At 37.1% G+C, this 17,943-nt stretch overlaps 1 protein-coding gene across 47 annotated transcripts in view; it reads right to left on the bottom strand.

Moving 5' to 3' along the window:
- Positions 1–17,943, bottom strand: part of TENM3 (teneurin transmembrane protein 3) — a 1,291,416-nt gene that overhangs the window by 100,242 nt on the left and 1,173,231 nt on the right. For all 47 annotated transcript variants that reach the window (XM_038135908.1, XM_038135903.1, XM_038135907.1 and 44 more), the window contains one exon: positions 15,419–15,657. In XM_038135908.1, the coding sequence (XP_037991836.1) occupies positions 15,419–15,657 (239 nt within the window). The remainder of the gene's footprint in view (positions 1–15,418; positions 15,658–17,943) is intronic.

A 17,943-nucleotide genomic window follows, 5' to 3' on the forward strand; every position in this document is an offset into this window, starting at 1 on the left:
TTCAGAGCTCAAATTAAAGGAGTGCATTTGTACCAACAGCAGCCTAATGCTAACATAAAAATCCTATCGTTTGTTGTAGACAACTGGGTAATCTTGCCATCTGTCACCGCACAGTTCACTGAAGAGTTTCTGAACCATCTTAAAACTGCTTTTTCAAGCTTGGTTGATCTTGTGATCACAGAACTCTAGTTATTTTGGTTTGTAATCAGTCTACAAAGCCTTCCATGTCCGCTCAATAATTAAAATAGCAACTAAGAAAACATTTCACAGCAAACAATTGAAAAAAAACTATCACTAGTTTACACTGTGTAAAACATTTTGCAATGATCTTCAGGAAGAAGTTCCCATTTGTTGTGCATGCTCCTTTCTCAAGCTAGTAATTCGGTGCTTTAGGCATTACCTTTACAAGAAACTCGTTCTTGAGAAATACACTGTATTATCACTTCAAAACACTCTCTAAGACTTTCTTGCATCCAAAAAGAAATCAGCCTTTTATTAGTAGGTGGTGTAAGATGGATAATTTATGTAACTAAGTGGCAGAACTAGAACTGTGAGGGCTAACAACTACCCACTGCATTCGACTGCATACCTGCTGCATTTGCTGCCCTGCTTAATATCTCAAAGTTCTCTTCTGCCAAAATTATGAGAGGCACAAAAAAGAATTGTAACAGAACACCAATTAATATACCTGTTCTACCATTTAGCAAGAACTGGACATGTCTGAATTTTTTCCCTCTTCTCATACACTTGAATGCTATGAGGATAGGACAGCTAGTTCATAAAGGAAATTGACAGGTATTAGCATTATCCAGTATCCAGTGTAGCTTCAAACACAAACCAAAGTTTAGATCAGATGTGAATATACACACAGTTCTGGGGTCTATTACTATCAGATTTTTTTTTCTTTGTAGAAAGGGCAGCAATATACAGTAAAAGCCAGAGAAATTTATATATTGTTCTCATCACAATTCAAGGTTGTCTCTATCATAACTCTCCGGGATCAACTGCAACTTTTTCTGTAAGTGACAAATATGCTCACATGAAACACAAGGGGCACAGCAAAAACCCTGTGAGCTGTGCATGGGAAAGAATCACAAATGCAGACCATAAGGATGCACAAATAAAGCCATACACATACAAGCAGAGGCTTAATTCACAGCAGCAGTCCTGCAGTAATGGAAGTAGTACTGTAATAGAAGAAGTACTCTGAAGTACCAGTCAGAAGTGCCAGCAATTCAAGACCTTCTATTCTGAACATGGCAACTTGCTTTTCGCAGGAAAGAATTGTAAAGGTGACACAGGGTGATTCAGAAAAGCAAGAATTCACAGGTAAGAGGATTCTTTTAAGTAGAAAGAAGAAACAGAGTTGCCTAAACTGGGAAATGGACTTCCACTGCTCCTCCAGCTTTTCTTAGAATAGTGATAGATGAAAAATTAACACTAGACAGCAGAAAGAAAAAACACAGACTGTCTCTAAAGAGCAAGCATCTCCCCAAAACCTCTGGAGATAAGGCCCATGGCATATGTTCTATGAACGTAAAGAACTCTACACTGTAGGGGAAGTTGGCAAGAGGAACTGAATGATACCAGCGACCCTCCTTCCCTTCTCCCATGTGTTTTACCAGGTATGGTAATCAAGTCTTATTATGCATGAAGCTGTGCTTGAAGATGAGCTCCTTGCTAAGTTATTGAACTCATGTTCCAGGACCGCCACTGCTACATATTTCTGGGTGCTGATATTTTGAAACCATGATTTTGAAAATTGCTTCCTTAGAATTAATTGAAAAATCTTTATGCACGCTTGAACATAAGGAAAAGTGAACATAATTTATATTTAAAGCAATGCAAAGAAGATTATAATTTAAACTAAGCAAATTGCAATTATTGCTCAATCTTGTTGAAGGATTATCTTCTAGTTCATCTCCCTGTTGGCAATACATTTTAAAATGAAATATTTGAACACTGAAGTGGTTTTTAAAATTATCTTCCATATATTTTTCTTGCAGACATAATTAGAATCTAAATCTATTTTATTCTGAAGGACCTGAAGTGGACCAGAAGATGTGCAAATGAACTGTCAGTGATTTGCATTCTTTTGCTTTTTTCTAAGATAATAGGATACCTTGGATGTTGCTGAAGATCAAATAGTGAATTAAAAATAGTTAATTAAAATCTTAAATAAAGTGAATTAAAATTTACAAAGACAAGTTCTTTATTTATTACTGTTTTTCTCAAATCAATAAAACCCCTGTTATTTCTAAATTTAAAATAACTTTAAAGTACATGCTTTTGAGCACCTTCAAAAGATTAGTCACCCGCAGCATCATATGAAAGTTGCTGAACATATACACTGAATGTAAAACATTTTAGTAGAGTGCTACATGAAAAACCTAGTAATACCTATCAAGATCAATACACTAACTGAAAAACTGGTATTTTCCCTTTTATCCTGAACAGTTGAATGGGTCCACTGATTTTACTGTTTCATCTGCAAAAAAAATCCAACCTGTCAAGTATATTCCTCATTTTCTCTTGGAAACTTTTAACAATGAATTTGCAAAACATCTAAAAAAATTGCCCAGAAAAAATATAGCAACAAAGGTATATCAGCTATCTACTGTGGATAAACTTACTCTCTTTGACTGCTAGTCAAAGATGATTACATGGCACTTTAAAGTATTGCTGCATTTGAACTGTTGAGAAAGATGTGTGGTAGTCTTGGTGTAAATATTTTTACTATATTCACGTCAAGGTGGAACACTTATTCCTCTGAAAACTTGTACGGCTAGATGTCTCATTTCAGTTGTCAAGCCAGAGACTTTTATGTAACAATGGTCTGATTCTGTCAACTGCATTATACAAGGCACATTCAAAGCTTAAGGGAGAATTCAGATTTCTTAAAACAGAAACAAAGATATTTTTTCAGTAGCCTCTTATTTAAATAAGATATTATGTCCTGTTTCAGATTTGCCCATTTATTCTGATGAACAGCAAACACACTCCATTTTGTAACAGTCTTCACTATACCTAAATAGTCTTTAGTATTATCCTGGGCTTTCTCCTCAACATAACTTCTTTTTTTTTTATTTTTCAGCTAATGCTGTTCAATCTAAAAAGATGATGAAAAATCATTACAGGTACAGAAATGATGGGAAGAGCATATTGGATTGTGGACTCTTTTGAAGCAAGGGTTGTTTTGTTCATACAAGGGCAGGAAAAACATCCTGTAAATTTTGGGTTTCTATCTAATAGTCATAATCAATGACTTTAAATATGGTGGGGAAGAATAAAATTTCCCTGATTTACACATGTCAAGATCAGATTAAGACTACAGGCTAATAACTTTTCTGTATTTCTTCAGGGATTTCTTTATTTTATTGTTTCTCATTCTGTAACTCCTTTTTCTTCCTTAAACTTGATTTTTAGAAAAAAAAAAAAGCTTAAGCTCATGGTTTTTTTACCTATTTTAGTTTTTTTTCACAACTCCAACAGAAGTCTTGCTTTTTCCTTTAGATCACACCCCCACAGTGTTAAGAAAAGCAATGACAATGTTACGTCACAAAATTAATTGGAAACACCTTTCTTAGATAAGAGCATTGATGAAGTGATCCATTCTTATAGTTCAAAAGCCTTATTTATTACAGAGAAACCAACCACCCCAAACCCTACAAAACCACCACAAACCTCTTGAGGAATATAATTAAGAGGCACTATATGATCATGCATAGCCTATTTGCATGTTGATGGCACAAAGAAATGCAGTCTGATGAAAAGATTTATGAACCAAAGGAAAAAGAAATAGGGGCCAATTAAAGCAATGTTCAAAGGACACACCGAGCTGGGAGCTTATATTATATAGTGAAACACTTGTGTTGCATATTTCCATCTCATGACTGGCTAAAAAAGATCAAAGTGTTTTTTATTCCATATTACAAATGACAGAATATTACAGCAAACATGCAATAAGGATAAATGTAATATGCTTTAATAAAAGATGATAATAAGGCTTGATAAGAACTTTTGGAATGTCACCAAATCTGAAATGTAAGATGAAAGCATCTGCATGTAGAGATTGTAGTATGTTATTTGGAACCCCACGGAGCTAAACTGTGATTAGAACTCCATATTTTTCCATAAATTAGCTTTTGTTTTGAATTTCCTGCTGAGATCATATGCAAGTTGATTGAACGTGTAAGTCAATATATAGGTTTTCTAATCCTTTGCTGTTTTTCAGGCTTCATGATATCACAATTACAGCAGTCCACTTGCAGATCAAAGGTACATGATTGAGGCCAAAAGAAAATAACCTATAACCTCTTTACAAAACTTATTCATGGTGATTTAGACCTCTCCATGGTAATTATCACTCACCTACCTGAACAGTGCAATTATGTAGATGCATAAGCCAACCACTACATGCAGATCAACTTGCAAGCCCACAGAAATTTCCTCTTCAATCCATATTCAAAAACAGAACGGACATGCTGAGTTCACCTTCAAGGGGACCAACTCTACCTTACTGCAACACCTCCAGTGTAAACTTGTAAACCATTAGCTATCTGCATACGCAACTAATCTCATGCAAACCTTTGGTTCAAAACCCCAGGGTTTACAACAGCTCAGTGATTGCAGTCATCCTCTTATTAAAACATCACCACCACTCTAGGGATTGGCCATTAAATAGGGCATCATTTATTATATCATCATGAATATGTTTTATGTGCATTGGAATAACATACCATGTTCCTCCACTAAGCTACGAAACTATTTCTGTAAGCAAAGTTATACTGTAGGTACAGGAAAAATACTATCAACAGAAAAAAACAATTTACCATACATGATTTATGAAAGGAAACTGTGACATAAAGACAAACTTACTGTTAATTGTTTGTAAAGGTAGTGAATTGCTTGCAAGTCAGTTTGTAAACCCCTTTGTATTTTGTATCAATTATCTAAGCCTTGGTAAAAACAAGTTAGGATTACAGCGTCACATTGATTTATTTTCCCTTTAAAGGTAAATCAGCCACAACACTGCACAGTAAAATCTTACAGGTGATATTAGGAATAGCTAGCTCTAAAGTAATGGTCATTTATAAAATTGACAGAGAAAACCAACTACTCCTTCTAATATGTGAAAAGACATTAGATCAATAAAAAGGATGTGTTTTAAAATTGTCCTCTAATTTTGGCTACAGCTGAATTGAAATAACAGTAAGGATTGCATCTCTCCTTTTCAAATGTGGATACCTCAATTTCATTACCTGTGCTTGACAGTACTAACAGGAGGCAGGAAAGAAGTCGCTGGAGAAATAATTAAAAACCTGGGAAATAATTTGAAAACACAAGTAACTTTTGCTTAGCAGTGTGAAAAGATTTGGAATGAGTCAAATGAGGACCCACTGTCCAGCAAAATTGCCTCAATATAAAGGGCCGTGAGACTTGCTATTTCAAAGATGAAAGAGAAGATAAAACAACAGATAAGCTTGGAGATTATATAAAAAAGATAAACTTGAAGATAAATTTATTGTACCCAGTTACAGTGTTACACCTCAGGAAATCAGTGGTTAGCAGTAGGTTAACTCTATGCAGCTGGATGTTGTTTTAGTTTTGAATGAGTACTGAAACAAAAATACTACTCTTCCTGTACCATAATAAGGGTAACTTAGAAGTATTTTAAAATAAAAAAAACCTACAGGAAACATTCCTACTTCTATATTTAGAGATTTCTGGAACTAAGTAATTTTCCAAATAACTGATAATCATTTATATACCTAACCGCCCTCCTGTTACTGCTTCTGTAGAACTGGTAAAAGATACACATTTGTGTGATCCTATTTTATCAAATAATGTCAAAACCACTCTGGTTTTGTTTTAATGGTTTTATTATTGAGGAAAAATAAGCTTCTGAAATGCAAATATCCATGTCATCTAAACAGTTGTAGCACATATTTTCCCCTGGATTATAAAACTACAAATGCTGCTAAAGGTGACAATTCCTAAGGGACAGTGGGCTTGGGTATTTTTTTGTGAATGGAGTTGTCTGAAAGGGCATCAATTTCCTGTCTACTTCAGAGGACATCTAACTTTCATCCATAATTAATCCCTGCAGTGGAGTAATTACACCCATATAAAACCCATGTGTTCTTGTGATCTCAGCCATAAATGTAATATCAAATGGTATTGCTTGAAGCAAGGTTGGACACGTGTACTAGACCTTTTCATTCTATAGCGCTTGTGTATGGAGAAGTTTACCAAAATCTCATCAGACAGTTTTAACAACATGACTTTTTAAAAAGCATTCAGAAAGAGAACAAGCAGTTCTCTTCAAAGAAAAAAAACCAAGAAAATATTGCAGTTTACAGAAAAGATGCAATTTATACACAAAATGACCAGCTTTAACACATGTATTGTAATTCAAATATCACAGCAGAAAGCACATGTCTAAGAGCTGGCTTCCATCTTCACAGGCATGAGTTAGAAATTAATTGAAACTACCAGCAAAGAAGAGAAGATTAATCCTATGTCCACAACAAGTCTAGTAATCAACCAAGCAAATATCTGCTTTGCAAAATCTCTTATACATAAGCATTAATTTGAAGTATTACACATATTTGCCTACTACTAAAATAAACTACATGTTTACCTGGACTGATAAAATACAAAGAATACCCCTTAAACTATTCTAAGCTTGCTCTTTACCAAAAAACCAGTGCATTTTAACTGAATATCTCATTAGTCTGAAAAATTGCTAGTATTTGTGAGTCTGTCAGAAGACTATAGGAAGAGTGCAGAAGGACACACATCTCTACAAAACTTGCCTGCAAGAGACTTCAGTTTTCCTGAAAGCAGCATCCAGATTTTCAGAAAGCATCATACTGCTTCACAATATGATGTGTGGGACTTACAGGCAATGACATGTCATCATCATGTCATCTTGCAGATTATTACTACACCTTTTATATTACTGGAATTACTGAGTTTCAATTTTCTCCACTGGGTAAAAGTGCAAGGGTGACAGGACTATTGCCAAAAAGCTTGTGATAAATCTTAATTAGAATACAAGCTTTTGGAGCAGAGGTGTGCCTTGACAGATTAACTTCTTTAATCCCTTGAAATCTTGTCAAGTCTCTTTTAACCTCTTGATTGTCAATTACATGTTCCTACATGCTTTCATGTGAGGATTATCTTTCTCAATGAACGTTTTATTCTCAGTGCCACAAACAATAATAGCAAGTGACATCCACAACACCAACCAAGTACAAATTCCCTGCACTCCTGAAACGGTAATATTATGCTTTGCACCTTATCTGGAACACAGCAATGAGATCTCTGCTTTCAAAACATCAGCCAAAGGCATTATCCACAATAATATTCTTGCAAGAGGCAAGAAAGTGTATTTCATGTTTATGCTTCATGACAGATGTTCAACATGTTTGTACTATTTCAAAAAAGATGTTAAAAACACTTTCAGCCCAATAAGGCGGTAAAGCCCAACTTCATTTTTGGACTAGTCATTCTATCTCTGCCTCCCAGTCTTGAAAGGAAGAATGTGGTAAAGATAAGGAATTATATTATTATTTAAAAAATATTTCCACTCTAAGGAAGCCCAATGAGCTCATCACCAATGCTGTAAACATTACATGAAGCTCATGCAGATATCTAAAATGCATAGCTTTGGGATACCAAGAAAAATAATTTGATCACATGTTAGACAGAGCTGAAAACCTCTGTAATGCACAAAGTCATGGTTGTACTACTGTAATATTAAGCCTCATTTTAAAGCAAAAAAACAGCATGGAAAGTCACATTTGCATCTGAATACTGCCCTTTACCAAGCACATGTCAGGAGTGAGTGAAAAGAGTTGCCTGAACCAGTATTAATTATTAGTAAGGCAAGGGCTACATTTATCAATTATCTGGCTTTTGTGTTTCTATCTTTTAAGATTTTTAAGTACTGAAATGGAAGCTGGAGGTTAGTACTTCAGACTTCAGGGACTATTCTAAGGTCCATTCAGGAGTTAAAATCCTTTAGATCTTTCAGGAGGTGGTTTTCTAGCTGCTAAATCAATTGTGCTGGGTATCTGACCTCACATTGAAGGCCCAGTTGAATCAGAAGAGAGCAACATGTGGCACTCATGTCTAAAACAACAGGCACACAGACTGTGTCAGGCACAGAGCAGAGGCACATGTGTTGGGAAGGCAGAGCCCTCCACATGGCTCTGCCATCAGAGGCAGCCAGCTTCTGGCTGCCCCTGACACACACAGCTAAGAGAGATCTGGAAACATCCATTCTGGACAGAAGAGAGACATCACTATGTACCTAATCCAAAGACTCTTAATTTGACAGGCCGCCACTTCCAAATCCCATCAAGCTTTAATTTTGAACAAAAGATGACAAGGAACATTGCCGCTGCCTCCGAATGCACTAGAGACACAGGAAACCTTCCCTAAAAGCCCCATGGATTGTTAAAATGAGTAGTCAGTCTACACTTTGCAAGAAGTGATGTACTTTCTACAGTGCTGGAGACACTGGCTGTCTTCACAAATCCAGATACAGGCACACAGTGAGCAAGAACATGAGAACATCAATGTGGCTCTGCTAAGTGGTGCAATCAGACAATACTAAAGAGCTGTGCTTAGATAGCTGGCATGCTTTCACAGAAAGGTTTACATAAGAGAAGTTTCCCTGCTGTAGATTTTTGCATAGTAGTTTGAATAGATTGTGACAGATAGATTTGGTAAACTCTAAAATCTCAGAGCACTTCCTTCAAATGATGAAAGCAGATCAAAAGGAAAACCATTTAAAAAAAATAATCAGATATATAAATATATTAGTTTACCTCATGGCTTTATTTTGTTGGAAAAACAAATTGGCTGAGAGCATAAACCTAGCTAACTGTAAAAATCTGCCACATATCTGTAGACAGGGAACATATTTTCAACCCACACACCTCAGTGAAGCTCCAGATACAGCTAAGGTCCCAGTAAAACTGAGTGAAGCCGACAGAAATGGGAAGAGAAGGAAGAAAGCCAAAAGTTGTTGATGAAACTCTCAGTGACAACAGCATTACAATACTCAAAATTAAATGTACATCAAAAAGAAAAATAGTTTCTATGAACACCTAATGAAAGGTAAGGTGATTAATGGCAATTAAACCATATTCTCCCTCATGCCTGTTCATTACAATACCTATGCTGGGTATTGCAATAAAAATTCCATTTAAATGGCATTATTAATTAAGTTGTTTTCCTCATTCTGGGCAGTAACTGAGCTTTACAAACAGTAGAATAATGTTAACTTGGCATTGCAATCAAAAAGAAATATTATACTGTTCTTTATTGAAAAAGTAAAATAGATTCTTAGGTATATTTAGTCATTGCTTTAGTCACAAAATTCAGTTCTGTAATTGTCATGGCTGTAAATCAATTAGTTATGGAGAGTGGTTCTGCCCTACTATGACTTCTGCCACTGAACCCAACAGGAAGGGCAGCTGATCCTCCACAATATGGCAAGATCTGTGAGTGCCAGCAGCTGTCACACTAAATCCTGACTAATATGGGAGAACCACTGACAACAAATTCAGAAATAGCACTGAAGACATAGGAAATTAGCCCCAGTCTACAGAAACAGACCATTAAATAATTTTTAACAATTACTTAAAACTCACCTCAGATAGTCACATGCTGTCTTTCACACTTTGCATCCTTCTGATGCGTCAGCCTCCTCTACTAATGAAACCTGATTGCTATTTTTCCCAGACACTTCCTTCTCTTTCTACCTAAAATCCTGTTAAGTTGCTCTGTTCTTATTCCTAGGAAGTTTTTGAGATAACTCTGAAGGCAGCTGGCCATTATTTGAAATATACTGGTACATAATGTTCAGCTTATTTTCAATATTTTGGGACGATAATAAAACGGTAACATTTTTAGACAGACAAAAAGCATGAGTGCTTATTATAATAATTGCAAAACAAGCACAATGTAGCTATTTTTATACAGTGTAGAAAATATTAATTATCTGTAATTATCAAACATGGCTTTCTAGTCTGGTATCTTTTCCATTCACATTTCATTTGAAACTTTCATCATGATCGTATGGTTATCTGCATCATAGCAGAACCCAAGTTTTTCTGCTGTTTCCCATAGAATGAAGTACCAAATAAAATACACGTTTTCCCATAAGATATTTCATATGTTAAGTCTTAATATTAGCTTTCTTTCTGTCCAAATTGAATTTGCTCAAGTAGGAAAAAATACTGATAAAGAAATTGGTGAAGTGATGAAGGCAATAGTGACAAAAATAATCATGTGGCCTTTTAAATGAAATGAAATTACATTTTGTTTGTTTGGTTTCGGTTTTCTTTTCTTCCTACACAAGAGATGTCTTTCTGTTATCACCAACATGTAAATACTTCCTTTATCACAACGAATAGCTGACTGGTGTATATTCTTGTTCTGACTACTGACTGCTGAGATAAAGCTAATAAAAAGATCAATCCCAAGTTACACAAAGAGCGAAGTGCTCAATGACTTGAAAGTATGACAGGTTGCTGTGAAGCAGTCAGGACAGGAAAGGGCTGACTAAATAGCTCAGATCCTACTGCGCATTCAAATGATGTTTTATGTTCATGGAAACTTATTTAGCAGACATAAGACAAAATTCATGACAGACACCTGCAATTTTTCAGTGTACAGCTCCTCATGCTTAGTTGACTGAATCTGCTACTGCGCAGTTCCAGCACTGACTGAGGAACTGAATTGCTCTCCTCTTCAGTTACATGTACAGTGAAAATGGCAGTAATTTCTTGTATTGATTTAGACAATGTCAAGACAGTGCCATTGGCAATGGAGAATCAATTGCTAGAGTGACTCCTGGGGAAGAAAGAGGGGTTCTGAGGTCCCCAAATTCTCATTAATTTCATCCATTAATTGCTGAATCCACACTACAGCAGAAATAATTAGTGCAGTACAAATCAGTTTGTTAATACAGCTGGTCAGAGTCTGTGATATGTAACAACATATTGGAAACAACTCCTTCTGACTGGTTAGTTCTCTATAATTACACAGTGGATTTTTCTGTTAGGAAAAAATCACATCTAAGAACAACTAAGCTCCGTTGCTTAGTAAAACCCAAGTGGACATGGAAAATCCCAAATCATGGAATTGAAGATGGTGGTTACATATGAAACTTTGACTTGGTGCTCATTTTTGACCTAGGAGGTGCTCTTCAGAACTTTTATTTTATTCATTCATTGACTGCAAGTGATGGATGCTAAAGGAGGCAGTAAGCCATGGGGAAACAAAGGACTAAGTCCAGTGTTATCTCCACATAGTAAAACTGATCTCTATTTCTGGTTTCACACGGACTCTCTGCACCAAGCTGGTCAAAACTGTTAATGTCTATATAGAAAGAAGTCAAACAAATGCAATTTCATTCTTCTTACTCCTTAATGGCTTATATTTAATACTGCTCTTCCCAGTCTTCCATAAAGGGCAAGAAGATTCTAAAAACTTCATGTTAGAAAAAAAGGTTGCTTTTTTCCTTGGTCGCAAATCTGATTACAGACAGAAGTTAAGCAAATGAGCAGCTTAAAGAAATTCTAGTGTAAACTTGATCCCAAAATAAGGCAGTTTAAATTCTTTACTCCCCTTTTTGTAATCCATTATTTCAGGGAGCTTTTCCTTGAATCCTTGATGTTAAACTAGAGCTATTTTTAATTCCTGCTTTATATATGGTGCTACACTATCTTTTGGTTCAGCACTTGTGTGTTTCTGTTGCTTTACTTCTTTCTCAACCATTTAACAGTAGATGAAGCCTCTAAGCAAAGGACCAACATTTTCCACAACTCCCTTCTATTTTCTCTTAGCAGGTCTAATTGACAGGAATGGTAAGTTTAATTATTTCGTACATTGCAGAATGGTTGAGAGAGACCACATGGGCTAGAAATGCTAGAATTCATGGGCAGACTTTCCTTTAGACTGAAATAACATTTTCAATTCCTTGTGATCTCCAAGACTACATTAAGTGGCTTTAGAGTGTAGTGTTTGCTCTGGTCTCTACCCATGCTGACACTCTCTGCTCTCACTTCATCTTTTCAGACTTTGTAAACGTAGGAGTCTTTCCTGTCAGAGTGATGGAAGAAGTGCAAGACATACCAGACTCTTGATGCAGCTCCTTCCTCTGGCTGGGCTAATTGACGGAGCAGTAATTGACTGAGCAGTTCTGCAAAGGCAGACATGAAGTCTAGCAAACTGTCTCTTCTGCCTTATGTCGCCTGAGCAGAGGCAGCAAGATCTCAAGTCACTTTCTCTACCCATACTCATTGTAACTAAAATAAGCCTGGGCATGACACGCTCATCTCTGCAATGCTGAGAAGGGCTGGGTTACACCACCACTCACTGGAAGAGCAGTCTATTAGTCCTTCTGTCTACAGCTGCCACAGGCACACCGTGACATCAGCCACACCTTATCAACGTATACCGGCGTATTTTGCCATGATCTTGCTGCAAAACGGATGATTTCCCAGCTCTTGACAGTGATACTTCACACTGAATTCATTCCTTCGTGCAAATGCTACAAGGTGGTAGCATCTTCACACTTGTGGCAACATATCTCTGTGAAGTTCAAAACACGTCTCAAACTGGCTGTACAAATGTGACATGCCACTTCAGCTGCTGTAAACTTCAGCAGAGACGCCAGACCACTGTATTGGAGGCATAGCACAGGGTGCTAGGGGTCACACAACACTGCAATCCTTCCCTTCTTTTTATGTTACAACCAATTTCCTACTCAGTCATTTCCCTTTTAGACCTATGTTATGAAACATGTCTCCTCTGAAGACATGTTTCAAAGACTCCTAAAAGGGAATAGGGTTGTTCAGCCTGAAGAAGAGAAGGCTCTGGGGAGACCCTACAGCAGCCTTCTATTACCCAAAGGGGACCTGAAGGAGACCTGGAGAGGGACTTCTCACAAAGACGGGAGAAAGGGGAATGGCTTTCACTGAAACGGGACAGGTTTAGATTAGATATTAGGAATAAATTCTTTGCTGTGAGGTGGTCAGAGAACGCAACAGGTTGCCCAGAGAAGCTGTGGATGCCCCATCCCTGGATGTATTCAAGGTCAGGCTGGATAGCACTTTAAGCAACCTGATCGAGCACAACGTGTACCTGTCCATGGCAGGAGGGTTGAAACTAAATGATCTTAAATATCTGTTTCAACCCAAACCATCCTATGAAATGGTCAACTAAGATGAAGGAGTGCTTCCATCTTACATTAATGATTTCTACTCATTTATACTGGCTGGCCTGTTAAATGGGGAATATTTCTGATATTACATCTGCAGAGATGGGAAAACCACATATGTGAATGAGTGTAATCCATTCGTCATTTTATGGACACAAAGTTCTCTAGAGAGCATCTCTGAGTGCTGAATTTTACATTTAGATTGCTGAGTTAGCTGAAATATGTGTAATATCACCAGTAGGCATTGAGCTCCCTATTGACTGTGGGCAGAGGAAGGCTGTTGTGCATTATTTCAGCTGGGATGTGAGCTGGCGTGCACCCACGAAATGAAATGTTGTACAGCTATCTTTTCTTTACAGGGTATGTGAATAAATGATGTGTGGAGCTTTCAGCCCTTGCTCACTGGAAAGTTCAGTTCTTCTTCCCGACTACAGGAATAGAGGCGCATTAGCCATGCTTATATTTCTTAATACGCCTGTGGGAGAAATAATCCGGTACAGCTATCTTCCTGTGCCCCTCAGATTCATAAGTAATCTGGCTCTTTGGGGCTAGCAAAGTGTAGAGCTCAGCTCACAATCAGGCCTCCAGTGTTTTACTGTATGTATGGCTGTTTTTCCCGGCTTCTGACAGTGATACTTCATGCTGAATTCTTTCTTGCATATTTATGCATTTACTTAGTAGCAGATGTTTACTTCTGATGATTTATGAGGCAATATTACAGAGGCTGAGCACAATTAATGTCTTTTATAAGTGGGATTATTTCAAACCTACTTAAAAAAAGATTTTGTGTCAAAACTTAACTCTAAATCACACCTTTAAACTCCTTGCACATTCACATGAAACACTCACAAATCCAATGACTGAAGGAAGCCGAAGAGCAGCGGCAAGCCCTACATTTGCGTGTAAGTCTTTTGCTCTACGGGGCTGGCAGCTGAGGTGGAAAGGGTGCTCGGGGGCTCGGCTTTGCTGGGTCAGAGGGGAATTTCTCCAGCTACTCAGCAACCCAGTTTCTTGCATTGTTCACAAGAGATTCAACTCAGTAAGAACTACTTCAAAGGCTCTATAGAGCTTATGCTGTGTCTTGCATTGAAATGCAACAAGGTTGTTTGAACAACGACATGAAGATTTAAGGATCTTAAGGCCTTCTAGGCTCTATTATAAATTAACACTGATTTTAAAAAGAGGGAAGGAAAGAGAGATTGACTCTCTTCTTTCTGTTTTCTTTCCCCCACTCCTCAAGACACGAAACTTGTGTCCAACCAGTAACAAAAACCAGATCATTATACTCATATTTCCGTAACTGTGATGACCTAAACTTCTAATTAACAAGTCAGTTAAAACAAAGTCTTTGAAGACCATTTATGGTCTCAAGAGATGAAAAAATCTCTAATCTGGACAAAGATGCAAAGGAAGTTATGAGTACAAAATGATCCTGTTCTGTTCCCTTATTAAAGTCAAGGACATTTTCTCATAGCCAACCATTGCTCCTATTAACTGCCTAAAACTCAAATTATACACTATTTATAGTGAACATTTATGAAAATAATTAAGGAGATGAAGAAATGAAGGAAATCTTCTAAAATAAAATTTGGAAAACAGAATTTAACAAACAAATAGAGAAAAGTGACATTAATTAAAAATAAACAACCCACAAGAGAGGAAGAAGTCTAAATCTTCACTGCATGTTGTCTTTTGGACAATTATTTTCCCTATTTCGCAATCAAACATCTGTATTAGACTTTTGCTCCAGCTCTATACACAAACATACATGGATGTAATGATGAAATAGGTGATAGTTAGTATTCCTAAAGATTGTATTAGCAATATTTCAGCAAAATGAGATGAAAAGAGTTCCAAAGATATGCTGAAAGTTATATGCACATCATGAAATTTTTACAGCCTATATTTTACACATACTTTTATAAGACCTTGACCCCACATAATTTAATTGTAGTTCAAATACTTTGAAGTTAATTCACTGACCATCAAGCTACAGGATGCTTGCAAAATATTCAAATTTCCTAATTTCTTGAAACAACTGTGACTTTTCATTAAATCCTTGTGGCTTTTAGTGTTACCGAAGACTTGGCTGGTTAAAGGTTAGTATGTCACAGTCCATGTACAATCCATCACACACCACTGCTCATAGTGACAGTTATAAAAAATGGGACTCACCTATAAAGTAGGACAGCAGTATTGCCAGCAGCACTGAGACCCCTACAGCACAGAGTGCAGTACATTTCCAGCTACAGTACTTTGAAGACTTCTTGAATTTAAAAGCACTTCTGGATAGGGTGTTCCTAGGTAGTGGCCGAGTGGGAGGGGAATAAACAGAGCCGGATGCCATTGTGTACCCTGGTGTTGCAGTGCTGAACAGCGGAGTGGTCCCTGTTCCTGTTTTGAATAGGAAATGCCTGTGAAAGAAAGAGCATATGGTAAAGTATAAAAGCAAATCACACTGGAGCACAGGCAATCCTAACTCTTTTGTTTGATGTTGCCTATTTTTCAAATAGCTAACAACATCCAATCTACAAAGGGTCACAGAAGTGGTAACTTGTCATGACATTCACATGTAAAAAGACACTTTCCCTTTAAGTAAAGACCAAAGCCCCCCAAACATTAATAACACACTGGTATCCAGACAGGAAACAGAACTACCCAAAATACAGTGTAGCAGGGAGGAAGTCTCTCATAGTTTATCCAACAAGTAGGGACAGGCTTTCTGCTGCTGTTTATTTGTGTTGGCTTCTGCAACAGACTACAGGGAACTCCATTAAAAAGTCAATAATGAGCAATGTGACTGCAGTCCACACTACTTATCACAGCTTTCCTAAGTTAAGTACAAAGAAAACAGCAATCTCTCAGTTACAAATTTCTGGCAACTTCTTCAAAAATAGTCAGCTAAAAATTTTTTTGGGTCTGTCCTAAGTATTCAGTTCACTAATTCACATCTGCTTACACATATTCCTACCATAAAAAAAAAAAATCTGATTATGGATACAAGGAGCTAGCTACAGCCTAGCAGAAGTAGTCTAAAGAAACATATTTACTAAGTGTTCAAGAAGACCAAAAACCAGCAACAGATGTGAAAAGCAAAGTCAAAGTTAAGCACACTGTGAGTTACCAGTTCATTTTTTCAATTAAAATCTCCAAAGAAAATATTACTCTCTGAGCTTCTACATGGTAGAATTCCTTAATTTCAGTTCATGCAATCAGAATTACTTTGAAAGAGTCTCTGAACATGGCACATTCTACCTGGAGTTTTTCTCCAGACGCACATGCACAACTCTATGAACAACACAACCTCATTCAAAGAAAGGTCTTCGCACCAGAGTTTTTCCATCAAGTTGTTATGTTGGCAACCCTGTAGCATATGGCTTGCCCTCACCTAATTAAGCCCAGCAAAATGAATACATTATATCTAAAAATGGTAAGAAAGCATTCTGTGGAGACTTTGAACTTACCAACGCACAGCTAAATAGAACCAGAAAGGGGTTTGGGTTTTGTCATAGCTAAGAGACACATGAATTGCTGATACCCAGGTCCTCTTGAAGGTAAGTGCATGCTGTATTTGCCTCCTGCCTGTCACTTATACAGCACTGCTCAGAGGATCCAGCACTAACTGAGCCAGCTGTGCAGGGGAAAAGCCTTTCTAGTTAATCACGTGGCACTGAGCTGCTTCTTAGCTGATGGGACTTTGATTCTCTGGGACACGTGCTCGGATTCTTGCATAGCAATGGACCAATTTATGCTGTAGAGACACTAGAAATTAGTTTGCCCCACTGCAGCTTGAGAAAACTACCAGCAGTTGGTAAACAAGATTTGTTTTTTACAGGTGATTTTGCTATGGGAGGTTAATGGATGGATTACAACATCTTGGCATAAGCCTTCTGCTTGAAAATATTTGCATTACAAACATGATTCCATGAAATATTTTACATAGGTTACTTCATTCTGAACAATATTAAACCTGATGGCAGCAACAACAGAAGCTTATGCACTAGATCTACTGGTGCACAACAGCACACCCCAAATTTTTTTAGCTTCTGAGCTCAGACTATAATCAACAACCTCAAAAGACAACGCCCTGGTCACTTAAATCCTGTCTAAGAAGGTACTTCATTAAAACTTGTGACATTTTCAATGTAGCAAAGACCAAAATAATAACTAGCCCTATGTAAAAATATTTACAACAGCATTACTTGGATTGTACAGATTCAGAGAATCATGTAAATTCATTAAGTCCTGATAAGTGTCTTATCCACTTGACCTTTATTGCTCTTTTCTTTCTGGCTACATATGGTAAATGCTATGTCCAGGTATATTTCACAAATAGATCCCAAAAAACCCCCAACAAACGCAAAGGTAGCTGTTTCCCTTCCCATGTGCAATGTGTATTTTTTTGTGGGAACAGAAGAAAAGCCATACAACAGATACAACAATACTCTTTACATGAGCTTCCTGTTACAAATAAGAAGCTGCCTGACCACACTGCAATTTTCACACCCTCCTTCTTCTGCTGTAAGGCTCAACAGACTAAAAACAAGAATTGGCATTATATGAGCACTTGACTAGAACTCCAATATACTTTAAGTTTTAAGAAAATAGTGCAATAAAACAGTCTGCCACTGATATTTTCCTTTTTTATTTTCTCTGTGAAAGTGAGAATTGATGCTGGCTTTGGTAGACCACAGACTACT

Source organism: Motacilla alba, chromosome 4 (assembly GCF_015832195.1).
Source record: "Motacilla alba alba isolate MOTALB_02 chromosome 4, Motacilla_alba_V1.0_pri, whole genome shotgun sequence".
Lineage (NCBI taxonomy): Eukaryota > Metazoa > Chordata > Aves > Passeriformes > Motacillidae > Motacilla > Motacilla alba.